This window comes from Arachis duranensis, chromosome 2 (genome assembly GCF_000817695.3).
Source record: "Arachis duranensis cultivar V14167 chromosome 2, aradu.V14167.gnm2.J7QH, whole genome shotgun sequence".
NCBI classification, from domain to species: domain Eukaryota; kingdom Viridiplantae; phylum Streptophyta; class Magnoliopsida; order Fabales; family Fabaceae; genus Arachis; species Arachis duranensis.
This window is the reverse complement of record NC_029773.3, coordinates 711,251-737,690: the sequence shown is the minus strand read 5'-3', so window position 1 is coordinate 737,690 and position 26,440 is coordinate 711,251. Positions and strand designations below refer to the sequence as shown.

The following is a 26,440-nucleotide window of genomic DNA, read 5'->3' as shown; positions in this document are numbered from 1 at the left end:
CGGTGCAATAGGCGAGGAATGATGATCGCTGTCATTCTTGTAAAACTCATCACCAATACGCTTGAGCTCAAGAAAACCGGAAATGCACAGGGACTTTAGACATGGCAGTTGTCCAAGTGAAGGCAGCATGCAGCAATTCGTGCAAGACTCTAGAGTTACACTCGTCATATTGTTGTAAGAACAGTGTCCCACCCAATCTGGAAATCTTTCGCCCTTGTATCCCTTGATGGTCAACTCTTTCAAGCCAGTGTGCGGTTTCAAGTTATCGAGTATATCTCTCTCAGTCTCTGTGTTTGAAACCATTTCATCATCTGAAGACCATTCCAACGATAAGTTGTCAATGCGGTTCTTCTCCAACATCCTTGCACTCTTGGCTTGTCTGACATCAGCAACATTCTCCAACTTCTTAATCTCCAATGATCCTTCAAGATATGAGAGCCTTCCTAATTCCTGGATTCCATTGTCTTTGTGCTTGCCCACCACAAAGTAATCTAAAATATGCATGTGTTTCAGTTTACTTATTCCTCTAGGCATTTCTTTCAAGGAAGTTCCCCTAAGATCAAGATGCCGTAAATTCACAAGTTTATGCATGCCATTGGGCAACATGGTCAGCTTAAGACATCCACTCAATATTAATGTTTGTAGATTATACAAGTCGCATAATGACTCTGGTAATGTCTCCACATCGGTACAAAAGAGATTCAAATAGCGTAGATGAATCAATTTACCTATTGAATCAGGTAATGCACCAAGTTTATGAAAGGATAAAACTCTCAAGTATTTCAACTTTGATGCTCTGCTTTCCATGCTTAACAAATCTTTGATATACAACGATGTCCTCAAAGATTCTGGTTTCACAACGGACTTGAAGACTTTTGAGATTGAATGATCTAAGCTTCCATATGAAAAACATGACAAATGGCGAATGGGAACCTTCTTTTCTTCTTGTTCACCAAGTTCTTCTATTCTACAATAGAAGTCTCCAGCAAGGAATATTGCCAAGTCATGCAAGAGATCATGCATCTTATGCCAACCCCGTTCTTGTTTAAAAAATAACCTCGAAGCTAATTCTTCAAAACATTGAGAACCAACCTCTTCTAAACTCTCTCCTCTCTTTGGTAGCCTTAAAAGATCTTCAGCCATCCACAGCAAAACAAGTTTATTTTTCACAAACATGTGATCTTTGGGAAACAAGGAACAATAAACGAAACAACGCTTCAAGTAAGGAGGTAGCTGGAAGTAGCTTATTAACAATGCTGGAATAATTTTACTATTTTTCATAGGAAAGTCCCAGATGGCACTCCTTAAAACAGCTTTCCATTCTTCAGCATCGTTCTTTCCTCGCAACATGCGGCCAAGTGTTTCTACAGCTAATGGCAAGCCCTTACACTTGTTGACAATTTGTCTACCCACATCAACTAGTGTTGGGTTCCCGTTGGACTCCAGAAAACATGCATTGTCTTTAAACAATGACCAACAGTACTCTTCTAACAACTCGTTAAGAAAGTGAGAGGAACATGTTTTAACTACTGAGGCAACCTCTTTCATACGAGTTGTAAGAAGAATTGAACTACCCTTAGCCCCACAGTGAAAAGGAGTTATAAATTGCTTCCACTTATCGGCATCATCGCTCCAGACATCGTCTAGAACAATAAAGAACTTCTTTCCTGACAAGACTTCCTGCAGTTTATTTTGTAGCGAATTTAAAGTCCCGAGGGCACAAGAATTTTTAGTAATTTCCTCAATGGTTTTCTTTGTAATATCAGCAACATCAAATGTTTCAGAGATGCAAACCCATGCTTTCAGATCAAATCTTTCCACGACACTGTACGCCCATTTGGCTAAGGTTGTTTTACCAACCCCTCCCATGCCAACAATAGGAATCACAGATAACTGAGATTCACTGTTGTCATTTATTATTTTGATTATAGCTTGTTGATCATCCTCCCTGCCATATATTTTCCCTTGCATCAGACATGTGGTTTCTCGCCATGATGATGATGATGATGATGATGACAAGTTATTATCCTTGTTAGTCTTTTGAAGACCAAGGATATCTTTTTGACTTACAAGAAATTCTATTCTTGCAACCACCCCTTCCATGTTATCTACCATCTTCCTATGTCGGTTGAGGAAGACACTAGGCAACAAAGAACGTACCTTCTTTTGCATCGCCGCTTTGGTGAGGACAGCGTCCAGCAAGTCATCAGCCTCATAAACAGCATCTCTAAGATCGTTGAGCCACTCCCTCACACGATCGTCGCCCAGTTGCTTGTACTCAGCATCATCAAGCACAGCTTCAGCAGCATGCAGAGAAATTTTCAGCCTCTCAACCAAGCCAGGGCCAACTTTCTTGCCCAAGACCCGGTTGACCGTATCCATTGTGAGCAACCTGTCAAAGACAACGTTAATGAAGCCAGAAAGGAAAGCTCCACCAACAAGTGCACCAGCCATGATATTATCTCAAACAAGTGATCAGAATTCAGGTATGAAGGAGAGTGAAAATGAAGATTTTGCAGGGTTTGTAACTGAACTGTGTGTAGGTGTATGAAAGCTTATTGTGAAGAAGTAGTTGTCAATAATTTGATGGCAAAAAGACAAAGACTGTTGACTCAATAAAACGTTGGTCTCCTTACTTAGTGGGGAGTGTCTTGCTGGCTCTCTACTAATTTTACGTGCTTGAAAGTGATTTTGCAATTTGGAAAAAAAAAACGTTATTTGCAATTTGGAAACATCAATAGCATATTAGTTACGATTCAGCATTAAATTAAGACTGATGGTATTATTTGAACTATTACAAGTGGTTGCAAGGCGTGGAAAGTTCCAACTTTTTTAGGACCAATGGGAATGTAGTCTTTGTGGAAATTTGGAAGGTGCATGCAACAAAATTTTCAATTTTGCCTTTAATCCTAACCGTTTCTTACTTTTTTTTTCCCCGAAACAAGCCATGTGATTGCAAGACGTAGAGTTATAGTCATTGTGGAAATTTCGTCCTTGATGTCAGATACATTATCATTATCATAATGAGCTAGTTGTGGGTCATGGTAAAAAATTATGCAATTGGTAAAATATGATCTACTTTGTTACTTAGCCTTCTTCTTTTACGTAACAAATTCTTTATAACAAAAATATTCTTATTGGAGAAATTGCTTTAATCCACACATTCTAAGTTTTTTACTCTGTAATTTGTAGGACAAATTAATAGATCAGATATGCTGCATGTAATTTGATGTGATGAAGAGTTGCTCCTTCCAAGTTCAAATAATTCAGCTTTATTCATTGTATTCCCTTCTTGATTGTGTGGTGCTCCTTACTTGTTAGCTAAAGGCCATTGACTTCAAGTCGTCCCAATATCTCTGTTGATGGAAAAATTGTATGAATTGATTTATTAGAATTGCCTAGCATCTAGCTGGATTACACTTACTTTGTCCTTGATTCTAATTTATTTGGTGGTTGCAACATTATTGCATTTTGTTGGAAGTTTCAATTAATGTGACCAGGCTCAATAGTACTACTATACTAATTTATTACTTTACTAAATTACTAATCTCTCTCAAATGCATCAATCGCATTAGTTATGATAATAGCATGTTAGTTACTACTCTCTCTCTCTCTCTCTTTTTTTTTCTCTTTTTGCTTTTAATTTGTTTCTTCTGAAATAAAATAAAATCCTCTTTGAGAGATACTCCTATATAAATTACACTAATACTTTGAAGTTCATTGATAAAACATCAGTTCATGGTATTATTGGTCTAACTTATTGGAAAAAGAAGACCTGCATCTACATGATATGTAAGAAATGTCCACAATTCAAGTATTAATAACAATGAAAGTTACTTTACTTTTGTGTCATATACATATTTTCAAGGGATTAATTATCAAAGCTATTGTACCTATCTTTGATATGTTAACTAATTAACTGCCTCACGCTGGTAAGAGGTAGATTCTCATAGCTTTAACATACAAGTAACACTACTTCAGCTTGGTTCAATCATGTTATAATCGGCTTTGAATTGTAATTTAGCCCAAAAAAAAAAAAAACAAGAAAAAATCACTACAATTCAAATTTGATATAACCCTTGTATTAGATAGTGAAGCATTTGTTTATCATGTTGGTTCAAAGTTCAAACATGGCTGCTATTGATAACCAAACAACCACCTATGGGTCCCAACATTGAAGCAAAGCATTGAATAATCCAAGCAACTGAAGCAAGTCTACAGTAGTGTAGGTATGATACATATCCACCATTAATTTAAAGTAGTACAGATACCAATTAGCAAGAAGCTGAAATCACAAAACAGAAAACACTACTTCTGGTTCCCAACTCATTAATCCAGTTTACATCTTCATATATACACAGTACAAGGAATTCTCAACCATCTATGAACTTCTTCCACCTAAGTAAAAACAGCCTGCAAAAGATGGAAAAAATAGAAACAAGATTGTTAAATTAGTTTGTAGCTTCACTTTCCATTTTAGGTAAGACAGTAAGCTTTATTTTCTGTTAGCCTATCACTCAAAGAAGATTAAACAAGAGAAGAAAAGGAAACAAGGAAAACCATATTAAGTGTCCCCAATGTTTGGCCAAAGTTTTAATTTTACCCCGAAAGTTTTTAAAGAATTTCAATTTATCCTTTTGCTAAAATTATTAACGATCAACGGTAAATAGCATTGCAACAAAAAGTACATTTTACAGATTCAAAAAACAGTTAAAGAATCAAATTTATGTTGCTATATGGGCTATATAGCAATACCATTTAGTTCAGCATAAACATCAAATAATGACAAAGGCAGAAAGACTATTTTGTCATTAAGGGCATATAACTAATTCCTTCTCAAATCAAGCTTTCTTAACTTTCTTCTTTTTCCCAACAGAACATTAAAAGTAAATTCTAGAATGGAATGAAGGGGAGTAAATTTACCAACCTGAAGCTAAAATATTATATAAGATTCTATATGATGAAATCTCTGCCATTTGGGCACTTTTACCTCATTAAAAGGCTACCTGAAGATGTTAAAATTAAAACAGTAAATTTGATTCATCGATATATGTACAGACATTTGGCAAATGTTAGATACTGAAGAGAAGATATTCCCTGTCTTTCAATTTATAGCAATGACATTTTCTAAGAATAATAGAGGATGTTTCTTTTAAGTACAACTACGAGATGAGAGGTTCCAGATAGAATGAAAGAAAAGAATGCAGATTTTCTTGTTGGCGAATTAGATTATCAAAACAACTAGTAAATATTGTCTAAAGAAAGAGACAACTACTTTTTTTTTTAATGGAAAAGGAAATTTATGCACGAGTGAATTTATACGTGTAAAATTATATATATTATTGATTTCACTGTTTTGCTGAGAAACTTATCTTTTCAACAAATTATTAGTATATATGCAAATTAACATAGAGAAAAGTACTGAATCACAATGAAACTAATGTTTAATTGCAGAGGAAGATACCTCATACAGCTTTAATTATTAGTATATAAATTATTATTTACAAATGGATAATGAAGCTCCAACATACAAATTGCAGCCTTAGGTTAAATAATAGAATTTCAGTCAAACAACAACACCAAGAAGCTAAGCTAGTATAACTACAACAGTGTTTCACTTTAACCCAAAGACTCTTCTTCCAAGAAAGGAAAACAAACAACTTCTGATGAAGTGTTTTCAAGCTCACACTCCATCGAGCTTAATACTTACCAAACAAAGATCAAATAATGTTTACAATATTAGCAGCATAAATACCAAATGAGAAAAAGTGGTAGTTGGAAAATTAGAGATGACTTTTTAATGTGTATATGTCACTAGGATTCACCCTTTCTCTCAGTAATGAATGCAGCAGCTAAACATTTCATTGCATTCTATCAACAAGCTTCTATTGATACAAGTGTTGTGTGTTTTGCTTTCAAGTTTCCCTATCTTTTTCTGCCACTCAGATTATTCGTATAATCTTTGACTTTCTCTGCTTAATCCTCCTTGTATCTCCTGCAGAATTCAGAGGTTACACAAATTAAAAACATTTCATGACTAAATGTTTGTCATCACAAAAACCAAAATGCATTATCATTCTATGGTCTTTCTTTTTTCTTTTCTTCATTTTGTATATCTCTTTGGTGGGTATGCAGATAGTACTACAATTATCTGAAACCTCATGAACACAATGTTGGATCATTGTTTTGATTTTAAGGTCAGCACTGAAAAGACATTTATCAAACACAAATAGCACCCAAAAAGTAAAATTGCAAAGAGGAAGTCAGAAACAGAAGCAATGGAGTTAGATAGGAACTAAATGATTACATGCAAAATTTGAACGGTCATAATATTACAAGTTATAGAGAACAAAAATTTTCAACACAGACATTCCAAAACAGAATACATTGACTTTAGAGGGCAATAACCCTTATCATATTTATAACTATCTTCTTTAATTAAGTCACAAAAGATAGAATATTATATGACAATTGGCAAAATTCATGGGGAAAAAAAAGACTCTTACCCATTAAGTGAATTTGATAGAAATGAAATTGTTGTTTGATGGCATCACCAGTTCACCACAACTTCTTCTAATGACATTAGCTATATCTTCATCACTTTGGCAAAACTATTTGATAATGTGTCTAAAAGAAATTATACAAGGCATTAGATGAGTGTATAATAACATGAATAACTCTTCATCCGAACTCAGAGTTACAAATCCAACAAGCAGTTGAAGGCAAAAATCCCAACTTACTCTTCTAGTTCTTGCTGATGATAAGGACAGAGACGGTACAATATGTTACCAAAATTAAGATAGCATGTTGGACACATATATCTCTGTCTACAAAGAAGACCAGAAAGAAATAGTTATTATTAAAGAACCCTTTTTACTTAGTATTAAAAATAGCTTATTATACGCATCTACTATTAATTTTATTTAATGATTCAATCTATGGTTAAGAAATATTGCACAGCAATAACTTGATCATTTTATTTTGAAAGCTTATACTGCTCATGCAGATTCCTTCTACTATCCAACGTGAATCTTCCAACACAATAACTGACTCTCTGATAAAAAAAGCTATCAGGCACTCATTTGAAGCATTGCTACTTGTTTAAAATAAATACATTTTCAGCTTTGGAAAACCAGTTTATAACTGTCTTCAGCATAAAATAACTGTTGTTTTCTTTTGACAAAATTTATACAGAGGAATAAAGTAATGCTACCAACGCCAAAATACAGTAAGTGTCACTCTAACTCTCAGTTTACCACCTGAATGAACTTCGAATTGAATGATGATAGCATAGATATGATTGCCCCCTATATGATTACATCTCTGTATATACACAAGTACAAGGAATTCTCAACCATCTATGAACTTCTTCTACCTAAGTACAAATAACCTGCAAAAGATGGCAAAAATAGGAACAAGATTATCAAATTATTTTGAAGCTTCACTTTCCATTTTAGGTAAGACAATAAACATCACTTTTAATTTGTGTGTTTTTAAGTCTTAGTCTTAGTTTAATAGTCACCAAGTGCATGTTGAGGAAGGTATAACTGTTGCATGAGTCATGACGAAGGTAATAATACAGTTTTCTACAATTTTTAATTAGAGAAATGATATTTAGACTCATCTTTTTAGAGTCACACTAATATCTCAACCATCAATCTTGGGAATATGCAAGGTATATATCCAAGTCGTATTAGGTGATTAGTTGGATGAACCAATTTTAGTTTATTAAACCATAGAAACAAGATCATGATATTTTGGTCTTTCATGTTGCAAATGTCAATTGTATTATATTTTTTTTGCTGGTTCTTCACATATATGCATCAAAGTAATAAGAATTTATTAGTGTGAACTGTGAGGTTAGGTCAGCATACAAAAACAATGAGAGCTGTATATACTTTTACCTTTTTGTTCGGCATGAACCATAGAACACAGCAAGTCAACAAAAATATGATCACAAAATTGTAAAGTTTAAATGATCACTTTATTAAAAGTGTACCATTCTCTTCATGAAATCTTTATTTTTGTGTCACATAATTCCAAGGGATTATCAAAGCTGTTGAACCTACCTTTAAATAGAAGTTATTAATTAACTGTTTCATGCTTGGTAAGATGTAGATTTTCATAGCTTTAACATATAAGTAACACTACTTCAGCTAGCTTCAATAATGATGTTAATCATCATCATGCCTTTGAATTGTAAAGTTAACAAAAAAAAAAAAAAGAAAAATCCTACAATTCAAGTTTGACTTGCATTAGATACTAAAACTCATTTGTTTAGCATATTGGTCCAAAGTTCAAACATGACTGCATTTTGATAACCAAACAATCATCTATGGTTCCTATCTTTGACGCAAAGCATTGAATTGAATAATCCAAGCAACTCCACATGTAACGTGATATGAATCATATGATACACATCAGTCATTAATCTAGACTAGTGTAGATACCAATTAAAATGAAAGATGAAATTACAAAACGCTACTGCTTCCCAACACATTAATCCAGTTTACATCTCCATTTATATAGATATACATGTGCAATGAAATCTAACATCTTTGAATTTTTTACCTGCAAAAGATGGCAAAAACAGAAGGAAAAAATGGTTAAATTACTTTGAAGCTTTACTTTCCATTTTAGGCAGACAATAATAAGCTTTATTTTCTTTTAGCCTATCACTCAAAGTTGCGAACTGCATCATGTTGTATTATATTGTAAAAGTTTTTAAAGAAGATTAAAGAATAGAAGAAAAGGAAATAAGGAAAACCATGTTGAATGTCCCTAGTATTTGGTGAAAGTTTTAATTTTAACTCGAATATTTTAAAAGATTTCAATTGATCTCTTTGCTAAAATTATGAATGAACGACAATAAATAGAATGGTAAGAAAAAGTACAATTTATGGATTCCAAAAACAGTTAAAGAATCAAATTTAAGTTACTACATGACAATACCAATTAGTTCAGCATAAAGGCATAAACATCAAATAGTGGCAAAGACAGAAACACAGTTTGACTATTAACTGCATATAACTAATAACTAATTTCCTCTAAAATCAAACTTTCATAACATTTTTCTTTTTCCCAACAGAACAGGAAAAGTAAATTCTGTAATGGAATGAAGTGGAGTAAATTGACCAACCTGAAGCTAAAACCTTGTATAAGATGAAATCTCCGCCATTTGGGCACTTTTACTTCATTACAATGTACCTGCAGAAGATGGATGGAAACAGAAAATTTCAATATCTATTTATGGAGGAAATTCTCAAATAAATACACAATATATAACAGTGACATCTTTTGAGAATAACAGAGGATATTTCTTTTGAGCACAACTACAAATTGAGAGATTTCCAATGAATGAAATAAAAAAGAATGAAAATTTTGTTGTTGGCGAATCAGATTATGAGTCCAAGTAGTTAATAATGTGTAAAGAAAGAGTTAACTTTTTTTTTTTGAGGAAAAGGAAACTTATACATGTATAACTGAATTGTGGTGGCATGAGAACTGTTAAGTTAGATGATTACCTCTTCAGAAATCTCTATTCAGAAAGTAATGGTTGGAATGTGGGAAATTTTGGGCCAGATGAGTGGATGCTTGTTCTTGCAGTGTTTTCCCAGCAAATCACAAGAATAAACTTCAAGTTGCAAGAGAGAGGGAGGCAGCTTTTCTCCTTCCATATTCTCCAGCTTCTTACAGGATCTAATGAATAATTGTTGGAGGGAGGTGAGGCGGAGAAGCTCGTTGCACTCCAATGTCTCCAGATTATCAAAGTATTCAATACAAAGAGTGGTAAGGGAGGGAAGGTGAGGCAGCGAACCCACCTCTGGGTATGACTTTATGTTCTTACACCAAGAACCATAAATTCTTAGATGAGTGAGGGCGTGCAAGTTGGCCATCCATGATAGATCCCTCATTTGTTGCTCGCTAATTCCCACATCAAGTGATTTCAAGTTAGGCGGCAAACCACCCTCTGGCAACCTGCAAATGTTTGGGCAACTACGTATCTGGAGAGAGTGCAAACTTGGGAGTAGACTCTTCATGTTACGGGGTAATGCTTCCAACTCTGAGCACCATCTGACTTGAAGATGAGTCAAGTTGGGTGCAGCTTGTCCTTTTCCTGCAAATGACACTAACTCGGGACAATCAGAGATGTAGAGACGTTGAAGAGCAGCGTGTGGTGCCTCTGACATTGACACTGATTCCAGATTCATACACCGTGATATCTCCAAATGCGTGAAATTGGGAAAGACATCCAACGACAAGGATACAATAGACGGACACTCTGAAATACATAGATGTTTGATGGTGCATGCATTAAATGATTGAGATGGCCTTACTGATAAAGCATCCCCACCACCCACCATTTCATCAGACCTTCCTTCATCATCTTCCCGCAAACGAGAAACCCTTCTCCAGAATATGCCGTTATCTCCCTTTAACATTCCACAATCTTCTATTTTAAGTAACCCAAGCCGAGGAAAAGCTTCTGGGTCAGGTACGTGCCACTCCTCCCAGCATGGCATATTATGAAATTCCAACGTCACCAGTGAGGGAAACGGTGCAGTAGGCGAAGAATGATGATCGCTGTCACTCTTGTAAAACTCATCACCGATACGCTTGAGCTGATCAAAACCGTCAATGCGCAGGGACTTTAGAGATGGCAGTTGTCCAAGTGAAGGCAGCATGCAGCAATTCTTGCAATCCAATAGATATACATAAGTCATATTGTTGTAAGAACAGTGTCCCACCCAATCTGGAAATCTTTCGCCCTTATATCCCACGATTGTCAACTCTTTCAAGACAGTGTGCGGTTGCAAGCCGTCGAGTATATCTCTCTCAGTCTCTCTGTTTGAAACCATCTCATGATCCCGAGACCATTCCAACAATAACTTGTCAATGTGGTTCTTCTTCAACATCCTTGCACTCTTGGCTTGCCTGACATTAGCAACATTCTCCAACTTCTTAATCTCAAATGATCCTTGAAGATTTGAGATCCCTCCTAATTCCTGGATTCCATTGTCTTTGTGCTTGCCCACCACAAAGTAATCTAAAATAGGCACTTTCAATTTACTTATTCCTCTAGGCATTTCTTTCAAAGAAGTTCCCCTAACATCAAGATGCCGTAAATTCACAAGTTTATGCATGCCATTGGGCAACATTATCAGATTAGAACATTTATACAACATTAATGTTTTTAGATTATACAAGTTGCATAATGACTCTGGTAATGTCTTAACCTTGGTCCAAGAGAGATTCAAATAGCGTAGATGAATCAATTTACCTATTGAATCTGGTAGTACATTAAGTTTACAAAGGGATAAAACTCTCATGTATTTCAACTTCGATGCTCTGCTTTTCATGCTTGACAAATCATCGATATACAAAGATGTCCTCAAAGATTCCGACTTCACAATGGACTTGAAGACTTTTGAGATAGAATGATCTAAGGTTCCATATGACGAACGTGACAAATGACGAGTGAGAACCTTCTTCTCTTCTTGTTCACGAAGCTCTTCTATTCTACAATAGAAGTCTCCAGCAAGGAATATTGCCAAGTCATGCAAGAGATCATGTATCACGTACCTTTCACGAGGATGCTCCGCTGGTTTAAAAAATAATCTGGAAGTTAATTCTTCAAAACACTCACAACCAACCTCTTCTAAACTCTCTCCTCTTTTTGGTAGCCTTAAAAGATCTTCAGCAATCCACATCAAAATTAGTTGATTTTTAATAAAATCATAACCTTTGGGATATAATGAACAATAAACGAAACATCGCTTCAAGTAAGAAGGTAGCTGGAAGTAGCTTATTAACAATGCCGGAATAATTTTACAATTTGTCACGGAAAATTCCCAGATGGCACTCCTTAAAACAGCTTTCCATTCTTCGGCATCATCCTTTCCTCGCAACATGCGCCCAAGTGTTTCTACAGCTAATGGCAAGCCCTTACACTTGTTGACAATTTGTCTACCGATATCCTCTAGTGTTCGCTTCCCGTTTGACTCTGGAAAACATGCATTGGCTGCAAACAATAACCAAGAAGACTCTTCGGACAACTCATTAAGAGTGCAAGAGGGACATGTTTGAACTACTGAAGCAACCTCTTGATTGCGACTTGTTAGAAGAATTGTACTACCCTTAGCCCCACAGTGAAAAGGAGTTATAAATTGCTTCCACTTATGGGCATCTTCGCTCCAGACATCGTCTAGAACAAAAAAGAACTTCTTTCCTGACAAGATTTCCTGCAATTCATTTTGAAGCAAATTTAAACTCCCAAGGCTACAAGTAGTTTTTGTAATTTCCTCAATGGTTTTCTTTGTAATATCAGCAACATCAAATGTTTCAGAGATGCAGACCCATGCTTTCAGATCAAATCCTTCCACGACACTGTACACCCATTTGGCTAAGGTTGTTTTACCAACCCCACCCATGCCAACAATAGGAATCACAGATAATTGAGATTCACTGTTGTCATTTATTATTTCGATTAAAGCTTGTTGATCATGCTCCCTTCCATATATGTTCCCTTCCATCAGACATGTGGTTTCTCGCCATGATGATGATGACGATGACAAGTTATTATCCTTGGTATTCTTTTGAAGACCAAGAATATCTTTTTGCCTTACAAGAAATTCTATTCTTGCAACCACCCCTTCCATGTTATCTACCATCTTCCTATGTCGGTTGAGGAAGAAACTAGGCAACAAAGAACGTACCTCCTTTTGAGTGGCAGCTTTGGTGAGGACAGCGTCCAGAAAGTCATCAGCATCATAAACAGCATCTCTCAGACAGTTGAGCAAATCCCTCACACGATCGTCGCCCAGTTGCTTGTACTCAGCATCATCAAGCACAGCTTCAGCAGCAAGCAGTGAAATCTTCAGCCTTTCAAGCAAGTCAGAGCCAAGCTTCTTGCCCAAGACCAAGTTGACCGTATCCTTTGTGAGCAACCTGTCAAAGACAACGTTAATGAAGCCAGAAAGGAAAGCTCCACTAGCCATGATATGATCTCAAACAAGTGATCAGAATTCGGGTATGAATGAGAGTGAAAATGCAGATTTTGCAGGGTTTGTTACTGAACTGTGTGTAGGTGTATCAAAGCTTATTGTGAAGAAGTAGTTGTCAATAATTTGATGTAAAAAAAGGACAAAGTCTGTTGACTCAATAAAAAAGTTGGTCTCCTTAATTAGTGGGAGTGTCTTGCTGTTTCTGTACTAATTTTATATATTTGGAAGGAACGTAATTTTCATTTTTGCTTTGAATTCTTACTGTTTGTTACCTTTTGTTTATTTATTTTTTCAAAACTGGCATCATTATTTTTGCCTTTGATGTCAAATACATTATCATAATGAGCTGGTCGTGGGTCTTGGTAAAATAATAATGCAGATGCAGTGTAATTGCTTTGCTCCTTCCAAGTTCCAATAATTCAGCTTCATTCACTGTATTCCCTTCTTGATTGTGTCGTGTTCCTTACTTCTTAGCTTAAAGAGTAAAGACATTCACTTCAAGCCCTCATCTCTGTCCATGGAAAATTTGTATGAATTGAGTTATTTGATTTGCCTAGCATCTGGCTGGCTCACACTAACTTTGTCCTTGATTCTAATTTATTTGATCGATGCAACATAATTGCATCTTATTGGAAGTTTCAATTAATGTGTTATCTTGTGACTTATGGGACCAGGCTCAATATTACTACTATATTAATTTATTAATCTCACTCAAATACATCAAATCGCATTAGTTATGTCTATAGCATATTATATTAGTTACCACTCAGTATTAAATTAAGAGTTATGCTTCTATTTCAACTATTACTACTTTACAAGTGATTATCAACCAAAGTTATTGACTCAGTTGGATTCAAGAGCTTTTTTCCCCCCTCTAAAATACTCATAATTTTTTGTTTTTAACTCTGTCAAAGAAGCAACAGAATTTCAAGCGTTTCAACTTTTAAAATATAGTGACTGAAGGAGCTTCTATATTCTGTATACTTTTAATTTGTTTCTATATATGATAAAATAAAACCCTCTTTTTGAGAGACTCCTAAACAAATTACACGTTCAATTTGAAGAGAATAATGTCTATAGATCACGAGCATATTTTGTTTTCTGAAGTACTGTTTTAATTGCTTTGAGTCATTCAATTGGTTTTAGTTTGTTGAACTTCAATGATAAGAACATTAGTTCATGGCATTATTGGTCTAACTAATTGGAAAGAGAAGGCCTACTTCTACATGATATGTAAGACTACACAACAATAACTTGATCCTTTTATTTTGAAAGCATTATACACCTCATGCAGATTCCTTTTATTGTCCTACTGACTCTGATGAAAAAGCTACCAGACATTCTGCAATCATCTGCAGCTTTGCTCTTCTTAAAAACAAGTACATTTCAATTCTGGAAACCAGTTTAATAGCCCTGTTTAATTTGCTATGTACTGTGAATTTGGTTAAGCATAAATATACAGATTTGGCAAAGACAGGATCACCATTTTATAAATGATTTCTTTCTTCAAATCAAGCTATAATTTTAAAATCGGAGGGTCCGATTTGTGTACCCGAAATTTTTAAATTTTTTTAAACACAAATCGGACAATCGAAGGGTCCGATTTGTGTACCTCCCACAGTTTTAAAAAACACAAAAAATTATCACGTTAAGGTATAACACTCATTCTACTTTCATATCCAAATCTTTTAGCCACAATTTAAATAATGTAATAAGAAGAAAACTTTTTAAACAAATATGGTAGTTACATTATACGAAAGAGTTAGACAAATAACTAACATATGTGAGTCTCATTTTTATTAATTATTTTATGTTATATGCATTTTACAATTTTGCACGGATGTGCACAAACTCTAAGCAAAAGAATAATGAATTTTTTTTATTAGACATAAAAAAACAAAAATCATACATTTATATTTACACAAATGAAAAAAATTGTATCATTAACAATGGAAGTTACTTTATTTTTATGTCATGTATGTTTCCAAGGGATTATGAAAGTTGTTGCACCTACCTTTGGTTAGAGGTTAATTAAATTAACTGTTTCATGCTTGGTAAGATGTAGATTATCATAGCTTTAACATATAAGTAACACTACTACAGCTAGGTTCAATAATGATGTTAATCATCATCATGCCTTTGAATTATAAATTTTAAAAAAAAAGAAAAAGAAAAAGAAAAAGAAAGAAAAAGTCTACAATTCATGTTTGATACAACCCCTTGCATTAGATACTGAAACTCATTTGTTTAGCATGTTGGTTCAAAGTTCAAACATGACTGCTATTGATAACCAAACAACCATCTATGGTTCCTATCTTTGAAGCAAAGCATTGAATTGAAAAATCCAAGCAACTCCACATGTAGTGTGGATATGAATCCTATGATACACATCAGTCATTAATTTAAACTAGTGTAGATACCAATTAAAATGAAAACTGAAATCAGAAAACAATAGTGCTTCCCAACACATTAATCCACTTTACATCTCCATATATATACATGTGCAATGAAATCTCTAACATTTGTGAACTTTTTACCTGCAAAAGATGTCAAAAACAGTAGGAAAAAAATTATTAAATTCTTTTGAAGCTTCACTTTCCATTTTGAGGCAAGACAATAAACTTTATTTTCTTTTAGCCTATCATTCTAAGTGGCAAACCATATCATGTCGTATTATATTCTAAAAAACTTTAAAAGAAGATTAAAGAATAGAAGAAAAAAGGAAACAAGGAAAATCATATTAAAAAATATCCTAATATATGGTGAAAGTTTTAATTTTATTTCGAATATTTTTAAAAGATTTTACTTGATCTCTCTGCTAAAATTATGAATGAACAGTAAAAAATAACAAAAAGTACAATTTATATATTCCAAAAACAGTTAAAGAATCAAATTTAAGTTACTACATGGCAGTACCAATTAGTTCAGCATAAAGCCATAAATATCAAATAGTAGCAAAGGCAGAAACACAATTTTACCATTAAGGGCATATATCTAATTCTTCTAAAATCAAGTTTTGATAACATATTTCTTTTTCCTAACAGAAGAGGAAAAGTAAATTCTAGAATGGAATGAAGTAGAGTAAATTTACCAATTTGAAGCTAAAATATGTGTATAAGGTTATATATGATGAAATCTCTGCTGTTTGGGCACTTTTACTTCATAACAATGTACTTGCAGAAGATGGATGAAAACAGTAAATTTTATTTATCGATGTATGTAAAGAAATTCTCAAATGTTGGATGCACAATATATATATTCCGTGTCTTTGAATCTACAAGAATGACCTTTTTTGAGAATAACACAGGATATTTCTTTCGAGTGCAACTACAAAGTGAGAGGTTTTTTCAATGAATGAAATAAAAAAAGAGAGAGGTCTTTTGTTTTGAGGAAAAGGAAATTGATGCATGTATAATTGAATTGTGGTGGCATGAGAACCGTGAAGTTAGATAATTACCTCCTAAGAAGCAATCTTTTCATGAAATCTCTTTCGCGAGTGACTTGAATGGTGGGAATGTGGGAAATTTTGGGCCAGATTAGTTGATGCTTGTTCTTGCAGTGTTCTCCCAGCAAATCACAAGAATAAACGTCAAGTAGCAAGAGAGAGGGAGGCAGCTTTTCTCCTTCTATATTCTCCAGCTTTGAACATAATGAAATGTACAATTGTTGAAGGGAGGTGAGGCGGAGAAGCTCGTTGCACTCCAATGTCTCCAGATTAGGAAAGCCGCGTATCGTGAGAGTGGTAAGGGAGGGAAGATGAGGCAGGGAATCCACCTCTGGATATGACTTTATGTTGTGGCAGTATTTTCCATAAATTTCAAGATGAGTGAGGGCGTGGAAGTTGGCCATCCATGATAGATCCCTCATTTGTTGCTCACAAATTCCCACATGAAGTGATTTCAAGTTAGGCGTCAAATCACCCTCTGCCAACCTGCAAATGTTTGAGCAACCATATATCCCGAGAGACTGTAGACTTGGTAGTAGACTTTTCATGTCACGTGGTAATGCCTCCAACTTCTCGCAGAAGCTGACTTGAAGATGAGTCAAGTTGGGTGCAGCCAGTCCTTCTCCTGCTAATGACACTAATTTGTTGCAGAAAGTAATGGATAGACGTTGAAGAGCAGCGTGTGGTGCCTCTGACATTGACACTGATTCCAGATTTGAACATCCTTTTATCTCGAGATTCTTGAGATTGGGAAAGGCATCCAACGGCAACGAGGTCAGTGATGAACACTCTGAGATTTCTATTTCTTGGAGGCAACTTAGATGGTTGATGCTCATCATTGCCTTAATTGCAGACTCCACCATAGATTCACAACCGCTAAATGATAAAGTATCCCCAGAAAGTACCATCTCTAGAAACCCTCCTTTGTCATCTTGTCTTATTTCCAGTTTGCGAACTTCTGAAACATCCATTGAGGAAGAAACAATTCTCACTAATACATGACTGAGCATATCTCCCTTTAACATTGGACAATCTCTTATTTGAAGACTCTTAAGCTGAGGAAAAACTTTTGAATCAGGTAAGTGCCACTCCTCCCAACATGCCATATCACAAAATTCCAGACTCTCCAACAAGGGAAAAGGAGGAGCAATATGCAAAGAAGGATTGTCTTTATTCTTGTAAAACTCTATTCCAATGCTGCTGAGCTGACCGAAATCTTCAATGTACAGGTCCTTAAGAGATGGCAACTGTCCAAGTGAAGGCAGCATGCAGCAATTCTTGCAAGACATTAGAGATACACGTGTCATAATGTTGTAAGAACAGTGCCCCAACCAATCTGGAAATATTGTACCCCTGTATCGCCTTATTGTCAACTCTTTCAAGCCATTGTGGGGTTCCAAGCTGTGGAGTATCTCTCTCTCAGTTTGCATATTTGAAACCATATCACCACCTGAAGACCACTTCAACCGCAACCTATCAATGTGCTTCTTATTACTTATCCTTGCACTCGTTGCTTGTCTGACATCAACAACATTCTCCAACTTCTTAATCTCCAACAACCCATGAAGATTTGAGAGCCCTCCTAATTCCTGGATTCCATTATCTTCATTATTGCCCACCACAAAGGAACTTAAGGTATGCAAGTGCTCCAATTTGCTTATTCCTCCAGGCATTTCTTCCAAAGAAGTATTCCTAAGATCCAGATTCCGTAAATTCACAAGATTATGCATGCCACTGGGCAACATGGTCAGCTTAGTACATCCATGCAATATTAATGTTTGTAGATTATACAAGCTGCACAACGATTCCGGCAAACTATTAATCTTACACCTAGAGAGATTCAAATAGCGTAGATGAATCAATTCACCTATTGAATCAGGTAATACATCAAGTTTATAAAAGGATAAAACTCTCAAGTATTTAAACTTTGATTCTCCGCTTTCCATGCTAAAGAAATCATTGATATACAACGATGTCCTCAAAGATTCCAATTTCGCAATGGAGTTAGAGACTTTTGTGATTGGAGGACATAAGCTTCGATGTGAGAAATGTGACAAATGACGAGTGAGAACCTTCTTTTCTTGTTCACCAAGCTCTTGTATTCTACAATAGAAGTCTCCAGCAAGGAATATTGTCAAGTCATGCAAGAGATCATGCATCACGTACCTGTCACGACGATACTCAGCTGGTTTAAAAAATAACCTTGAAGCTAATTCTTCAAAACACTCAGAACCAACCTCTTCTAAACTCTCTCCTCTCTTTGGTAGCCTTAAAAGATCTTCAGCCATCCACAGCAAAACTAGTTCATTTTTCTCAAACTCATAATCTTTGGGAAACAAGGAACAATAAACGAAACAACGCTTCAAGTAAGGAGGTAGCTGGAAGTAGCTTATTAACAATGCTGGAATAATTTTACTATTTTTCGTAGAAATTTCCCAGATGTCACTCCTTAAAACAGCATTCCATTCTTCAATATCATCCTTTCCTCGCAACATGCGGCCAAGTGTTTCTACAGCTAATGGCAAACCCTTGCACTTGTTGACAATTTGTCTACCGACATCAACTAGTGTTGGGTTCCCGTTTGACTCCGGAAAACATGCATTGGCTGCAAACAATAACCAACAATACTCTTGGGACAACTCATTAAGAGTGCAAGAGGGACATGTTTGAACTACTGAAGCAACCTCTTGATTGCGAGTTGTTAGAAGAATTGTACTACCCTTAGCCCCACAGTGAAAAGGAGTTATAAATTGCTTCCACTTATCGGCATCATCGCTCCAGACATCGTCTAGAACAATAAAGAACTTCTTTCCCGACAAGATTTTCTGCAATTCATTTTGAAGCAAATTTAAACTCCCAAGGCTACAAGTAGTTTTTGTAATTTCCTCAATGGTTTTCTTTGTAATGTCAGCAACATGAAATGTTTCAGAGATGCAGACCCATGCTGTGAGATCAAATCCTTCCACGACACTGTACACCCATTTGGCTAAGGTTGTTTTACCAACCCCACCCATGCCAACAATAGGAATCACAGATAACTGAGATTCACTGCTGTCATTTATTGTTTTGATTAGAGCTTGTTGATCATGCTCCCTGCCATATATGTTCCCTTCCATCAGACATGTGGTTTCTCGCCATGATGACGATGATGATGATGACAAGTTATTATCCTTGGTATTCTTTTGAAGATCAAGGATATCATTTTGACTTACAAGAAATTCTATTCTTGAAACCACCCCTTCCATGTTATCTACCATCTTCCTATGTCGGTTGAGGAAGAAACTAGGCAACAAAGAACGTACCTTCTTTTGAGTGGCGGCTTTGGTGAGTACAGCGTACAGAAAGTCATCAGCATCATAAACAGCATCTCTCAGACTGTTGAGCCAATCCCTTACGCGTTCGTCACCCAGTTGCTTGTACTCAGCATCATCAAGCACAGCTTCATCAGCGAGCAGAGAAATTTTCAGCCTCTCAACCAAGCCAGGACCAAGTTTCTTGCCCAAGACCCGGTTGACCACATCCTCTCTAAGGGACTTGTTAATGACAATGTTAATGAATCCAGAGAGAAAAGCTCCACCAACAACTGCACCAGCCATGATGATATGATCTCAACAACAGCAAAGTGAATGGATTTTCAGAGAAAGGTAAGAGAACAATGGTTTGCAGTGTAGTGAACTACTAAGTTTTTCTCAATCAAGTAGTGTATGCTTCGGAGGAGTCAATGATTCCTTAGCAACAAGACATGGTATCAGTCTCCGAGATAAGTTAGAAAATTCATAGCTTGGAGTGATTAATTGGATTTGCTCTAACTTTTCATTTTTTAATTCTTTCTTGCAAGTGACGCTGTTTCCGTGTAACTATATAAAACTAGGAACGTTTTGGCGCCACATTTTTGTATGGATATCATGCTAACATATTATGAGGTTATTAATAACAATAATGCATGTTGTTGTCTTATTTTAATAATTTGTACGTTGCTAATGTCTTAGTCTTAGTTTAATAGTTTGCTTGGAGCTTTTAATTTGTGTTTTTAAATCTGAGTGATGCAACAAAAATGCAAGTTGAGGCAGGTTTCAACTGTTGCATGAGTCATGACTTGGGAATATGCAAGGCATATCCAAGTCATATTAGGTGATTAGTATGATGAACCAATTTTAGTTTATTAAACCATAGAAACATGATCATGACATTTTGGTCTTTCATTTTGAAAATGTCACTTGTATTATATTTTTTTGCTGGTTCTGCACATATATGCATCATAGTAATAAGAATTTACTAGTGTGAACTGTGAGGTTAGGTCAGCGTAGAAAAACAATGAGAACTTATGTATATATTTGTTCATTAGTATGAATGATATATCATTTTTAGTAAACCAACTAGACCATGAATTTTGGTGGATCATCGTACAAAATAATAACCAATAAACTAACAGCATTAATAATATTCAGTACATAGGTTGGTTTGGCAACAACCTCATCATACTATTGTACTCATAATCTCTTCTACACTGAGCAAATGGTTACCAAAATGCATCAACTAGAAAAGCAGCTGCTGTTCATTATTTCTGGCAGTTATATATACTACAGAGCTCAGATTGCAAATCAATCCTCCAAATTGAAAGTTAAAGATTCAGCTCAATAAGATTTGACTGTCCGATCTTTCACTTGATGAAAACAAGTTACTGCCCCTGCAAAATTAGCATCTCCTCTCAACTTTTCTTCTCTTTGCTCAATTGATCGTGTCCACTCAAGTTAATCCAAATCTGATTACGTTCATACACTAACGGGAATGTAGAGACACTTCAGAAAGTTTTGGCTTGGGACTACCACACAGGAAATGACCAGAACCTACATGATAAATACACAATCATTTGAGTAATTTAATAAATGGTGAAAGAGCACTTCTTCAACATTGTTAGCTTCCTTTCTAGATTCAAAAACAGAATTGAAACTTGAAAGGCACAAATTCAGCTTGAGAAAAATTTGACATCAATATAACAATACTGCAACGGAAGTTGAGGCTGACATTTATTTTACAAAAAATAACTAGTAAGAGAACGATAATATGCCCATGAATCCAAAATTAGGCTTGCAAAGAATATCTTATTATATCAGTCAAACTATTACATAGTAAGCACATGGCAGCATAAAATTTCATATTAGAAAGAGTTAGTATAGGATCTACAATTCATTTAATATGATATTTTTGTAAATAATTGCATGTTTTAATCAACAAAAAATAATTCTAAGCTTTTTGTTTGGCATAAACCATAGAGCACAGCAAGTCAACAAAAATATGATCACAAAATTGTAAAGTTTAAATGATCAATTTATTAAAAGTATACCATTCTCTTAATGAAATCTTTATTTTTGTGTCATATAATTCCAAAGGTATATCAAAGCTCTTATACTTTACCTTTGAATGGAAGTTAATTATTAACTGTGTCATGCTTGGTAAGATGTAGATTATCATAGCTTTAACATATTCAGCTAGGTTCAATAGTGATATCAATCATCACGATGCCTTCAAATTGTAAATTTAACCCAAAAAAAGAGCCTACAATTCAAGTTTGATATAACCCTTGCATTAGATATTGAAACTCATTTGTTTAGCATGTTGGTTCAAAGTTCAAACATGACTGCTATTGGAGATAGAATATAGAAATTCTCAAATGTTGGATATAGAATATACAGATGCACATATATATTCCCTATCTTCCAATTTATAAGAATGACCTTTTTTGAGAATAACAGAGGATATTTCTTTTGAGTACAGCTACAGACTGAGAGGTTTCCCAATGATTGAAAAAAAAGACTGCAAATTTTATTGTTGGCGAATCAGATTATCAGTCCAACTAGTTAGTAATGTGTAAAGAAAGAGAGAAGTCTTTTCTTTTGAGGAAAAGGAAATTGATGCATGTATAATTGAATTGTGGTGGCATGAGAACCGTGAAGTTAGATAATTACCTGCTCAGAAATTTATATTCAAAAAATTTGTTTATCATTGACTTTAATGGTTGGAATGTGGGAAATTTTGGGCCAGATTAGTTGATGCTTGTTCTTGCAGTGTTCTTCTAGCAAATGACACCCTTCAATTTGAAGTAGGATGAGAGAGGAAGGCAGAGTTTCTCCTTCCATATTCTCCAGCTTGTAGCAGTACTCAATGTGCAATTGTTGAAGGGAGGTGAGGCGGAGAAGCTCGTTGCACTCCAATGTCTCTAGATTATCAAAGTTGTTGATATGTAGAGTGGTAAGGGAGGGTAGATGAGGCAGGGAATCCACCTCGGGGTATGACTTTATTGTGCTCACACACCCAATACCAGAAATGGTGAGATGAGCGAGGGTGTCCAAGTTGCCCATCCATGATAGAATCCTCATTTGTTGCTCGCAACCTCCCACACCAAGAGATTTCAAGTTAGGCGGCAAATCACCCTCTGGCAACCTGCAAATGTTTGGGCAACCATATATCTGGAGAGAGTGTAAACTTGGGAGTAGACTCTTCATGTCACGTGGTAATGCCTCCAACTTCGAGCAGAATACGAGGTTGAGATGAGTCAAGTTGGGTGCAGCCAGTCCTTCTCCTGCTAATGACACTAATTTGGAGCACCCACTGATTATGAGAATTTGAAGAGCAGCGTGTGGTGCCTCTGACATTGACACTGATTCCAGATTCCTACACTCTCTTATCTCGAGATTCTTGAGATTGGGAAAGGCATCCAAAGAAAACGAGGTCAGTGAATCACAGCTGGCTTCTATTTGTAGCTCTACCAAATCATACTTGTGCTGCTGTTGCTCCGGGAATTCAAATTTTGGGCACCAGTAGATTGTGAGCTTTTGCAGAGATTTGGGTAAACAATTGTCCGGAAAGGATACAGCAGACAAACAGTAATAAATATGTACTTCTTGGAGACAACATAGATGCTTGATACTCCTTGCATTAAATGCAGACTTCACCAAGGATCCACATCCCCTTATTGATAAAGCATCCCCACGAGGTAGAATCTCATTAGACCTTTTTTCATCATCTCCCCGTATTTCCAGTTTGCCAACTTTGGAAGCATCCGTTGAAGAAGAAACCATTCTCAAGAATACGCCATTAAGCATATCTGCCTTTAACATTGGACAGTCTTTTATTCTAAGTCTCTTAAGCTGAGGAAAAGCTTCTGGGTCAATTACGTGCCACTCCTGCAAGCATGGAATGTTATGAAATTCCAATGTCTCCAGTGAGGGAAACGGTGCTGTAGGCAAAGAATCATGATCTCTTTCATTCTTGTAAAACTCATCACCAATACGCTTGAGCTGATCAAAACCTTCAATGCGCAGGGACTTAAGAGATGGCAGCTGTCCAAGTGAAGGCAGCATGCAGCAATTCTTGCAAGACTCTAGAGATACATGAGTCATATTGTTGTAGGAACATCCCCCCAACCAATCTGGAAATATTGTACCCTTGTATCCCTTGATTTTCAACTCTTTCAACCCATTCTGCGGTTGCAATCCGTCTAATATATCTGTCAGAGTCTCTGTGTTTGGAACCATCTCATCATCTGAACACCATTCCAACAATAAGCTGTTAATTTGGTTCTTCTCCAACATCCTTGCACCCCTTGCTTGTCTGGCATCAACAGCATTCTCTAATTTCTTAATCTCAAATGATCCATGAAGATTTGAGAGCCCTGCTAATTCTTGGATTCCATTGTCTTGATGCCTGCCCACCACAAAATAATCTAAAATAGGCAAGTGTTTCAACTTACCTATTCCTCCTGGCATTTCTTCCAAACAAGTTCGCCTAAGATCAAGGTGCTGTAAATTCACAAGATTATGCATGCCACTAGGTAACTTAGTCAGCCTAGTACATTCATACAATATTAATGTTTGTAGATTATGCAAGTTGCACAATGACTCTGGCAATGTGGTGATGTCTGTCCAAGAGAGATTCAAATAGCGTAGATGAATCAATTCACCTATTGAATCAAGCAATACATCAAGTTTACTGAACGAGCCAAATGAAAAAAAATTAAGATTCTTAAATGAGTCAAATGACAAAACTCTCAAATATTTGAACTTCTTTATTAAGATATCGATAGTATCGCCATCAACTTCGTTGAATAGAGAATTGATACTGAAACTGCCTGGCAGGAATGTCCTCAAGGATTTAACTTTAGTTATGGAATCAAAATTTTGTGAGAGCACATGATTCAAGTCTTCATAGGACAAATGACGAGTCAAAGTAGTCACATCTTTTGCTTTACCATGCTCTTCTAATGAACAATAGAAGTCTCCAGCAAGGAAAATTGCCAGGTCATGCAATAGATCATGCATCTTATAATAAGAATACAAATCTTGTTTAAAAAATAACCTGGAAGCTAGTTCTTCAAAACATTTGCAACCAACTTCTTTTAAACTCTCTCCTCTCGTTGGTGGCCTTAAAAGATCTTCAGCCATCCATAGCAGGATCAGTTCATCCTTTTCGAAAAGATAATCTTTGGGATATAATGAACAATAAACGAAACATCGCTTCAAATAGGCAGGGAGCTGGAAGTAGCTTATTAGCAATGCTGGAATAATTTTACTATTTTTCATAGGAAATTCCCAGATGTCACTGCTTAAAACAGCATTCCATTCTTTAGCATCATCCTTTCCTTGCAACAAGCGCCCAAGTGTTTCTACAGCTAATGGCAAGCCCTTACACTTGTTGACAATCTGTCTACCGATATCCTCTAGTGTTCGGTTCCCATTTGACTCCGGAAAACATGCATTCTCTGCAAAGAGTAACCAACAAGAATCTTCGGACAACTCGTTAAGAAAGTAAGAGGAACATGTCTGAACAACTGAAGCAACCTCTTTAACGCGAGTTGTTAGAAGAATCGTACTACCCTTACCCCCACAGTGAAAAGGAGTTTTAAACTTCTTCCAGTTATCAGCATCATCGCTCCAGACATCGTCTAGAACAACAAAGAACTTCTTCCCCGACAAGATCTCTAGCAATTTATTCTGAAGCAGATTCAAACTCCCAAGGGAACAAGTAGTTTTAGTAATTTCCTCAATGGTTTTCCTAGTAATCTCAACAACATCAAATGTTTCAGAGATGCAAACCCATGCTGTCAAATCAAATCCCTCTATGGTATTGTACAACCATTTGGCTAAGGTTGTTTTACCAACCCCACCCATGCCAACAATAGGGATCACAGATAACTGACTTTCACTGCTGTCATTTATGATTTTGAGCAAGGCTTGTTGATCATCCTCCCTGCCATATATATTCCCTTCCACCAGAGATGTGGATTCTCTCCATGATGATGACAAGATATTATTATCCTTGGTAATTTGAAGACCAAGGAAATCTTTTTGCTGTTCAAGAAACTCTATCTTTGTAACCACCCTTTCCATCTCATCTACCATCTCCCTTTCCCGGTTGAGGAAGTAATCAGGCCAGTAAGAACTTCCCTCCTTTTGAATCGCCTCTTTGGTGAGGACAGCGTCCAGCAAGTCATCAGCCTCATAAACAGCATCTCTAAGATCGTTGAGCCACTCCCTCACGGATTCGTTGCCCAGTTGCTTGTACTCGGCATCATCAAGCACAGCTTCAGCAGCATGCAGAGAAATCTTCAGCCTCTTAACCAAGTCAGGATCAAGCTTCTTGCCCAACACCAAGTTAACCGCATCTTTTGTAAGGAGCCTGTCAAAGACAACGTTAATGAAGCCAGAAAGAAAAGCTCCACCAACAAGTGAACCAGCCATGATATGATCTCAAACAAGTGATCAGAATTCGGGTATGAAGGAGAGTGAAAATGCAGATTTTGCAGGGTTTGTAACTGAACTGTGTGTAGGTGTATCAAAGCATATTGTGAAGAAGTAGTTCTCAATAATTTGATTGCAATAAGACAAAGACTGTTGACTCAATAAAACGTTGGTGTCCTTGATTAGTGGGAGTGTCTTGCTGGCTCTCTACTAATTTTATGTGCTTCAAAGTTATTTTGCAATTTGGAAGGAAT

The 26,440-nt window shown here is 36.0% G+C and overlaps 2 protein-coding genes across 3 annotated transcripts in view; both read right to left on the bottom strand.

Annotated features, from left to right (window-relative positions):
- Positions 1-26,323, bottom strand: part of LOC107472807 (putative disease resistance protein At3g14460) — a 45,619-nt gene extending 19,296 nt beyond the window's left edge. Inside the window, exons 1-2 of one of the 2 annotated variants that reach the window (XM_021134659.2) lie at positions 22,416-26,323; positions 20,837-21,296 (exon numbers count right to left, since the gene is read on the bottom strand). In XM_021134659.2, the coding sequence (XP_020990318.1) occupies positions 22,434-26,186 (3,753 nt within the window). In that variant the 5' untranslated portion in view covers positions 26,187-26,323 and the 3' untranslated portion in view covers positions 20,837-21,296; positions 22,416-22,433. Of the gene's footprint in view, positions 1-20,836; positions 21,297-22,415 lie in introns of those variants that run through there. The other variant, XM_052257064.1, reaches the window with a different exon arrangement.
- Positions 15,197-20,219, bottom strand: LOC110277502 (putative disease resistance RPP13-like protein 1). Its single transcript, XM_052257065.1, has 2 exons — positions 16,462-20,219; positions 15,197-15,541 (listed from the first exon to the last, which is right to left on the bottom strand). The coding sequence occupies exons 1-2, from the start codon at positions 20,043-20,045 to the stop codon at positions 15,538-15,540; spliced, it is 3,588 nt and encodes a 1,195-aa protein (XP_052113025.1). The 5' UTR covers positions 20,046-20,219; the 3' UTR covers positions 15,197-15,537.
- Positions 26,324-26,440: the final 117 nt, after the last annotated feature.

Excerpts from the sequence above, each read along its gene's own strand:
- LOC110277502 (XM_052257065.1), bottom strand. The coding sequence starts at position 20,045 with ATGGCTGGTGCAGTTGTTGGTGGAGCTTTTCTCTCTGGATTCATTAAC.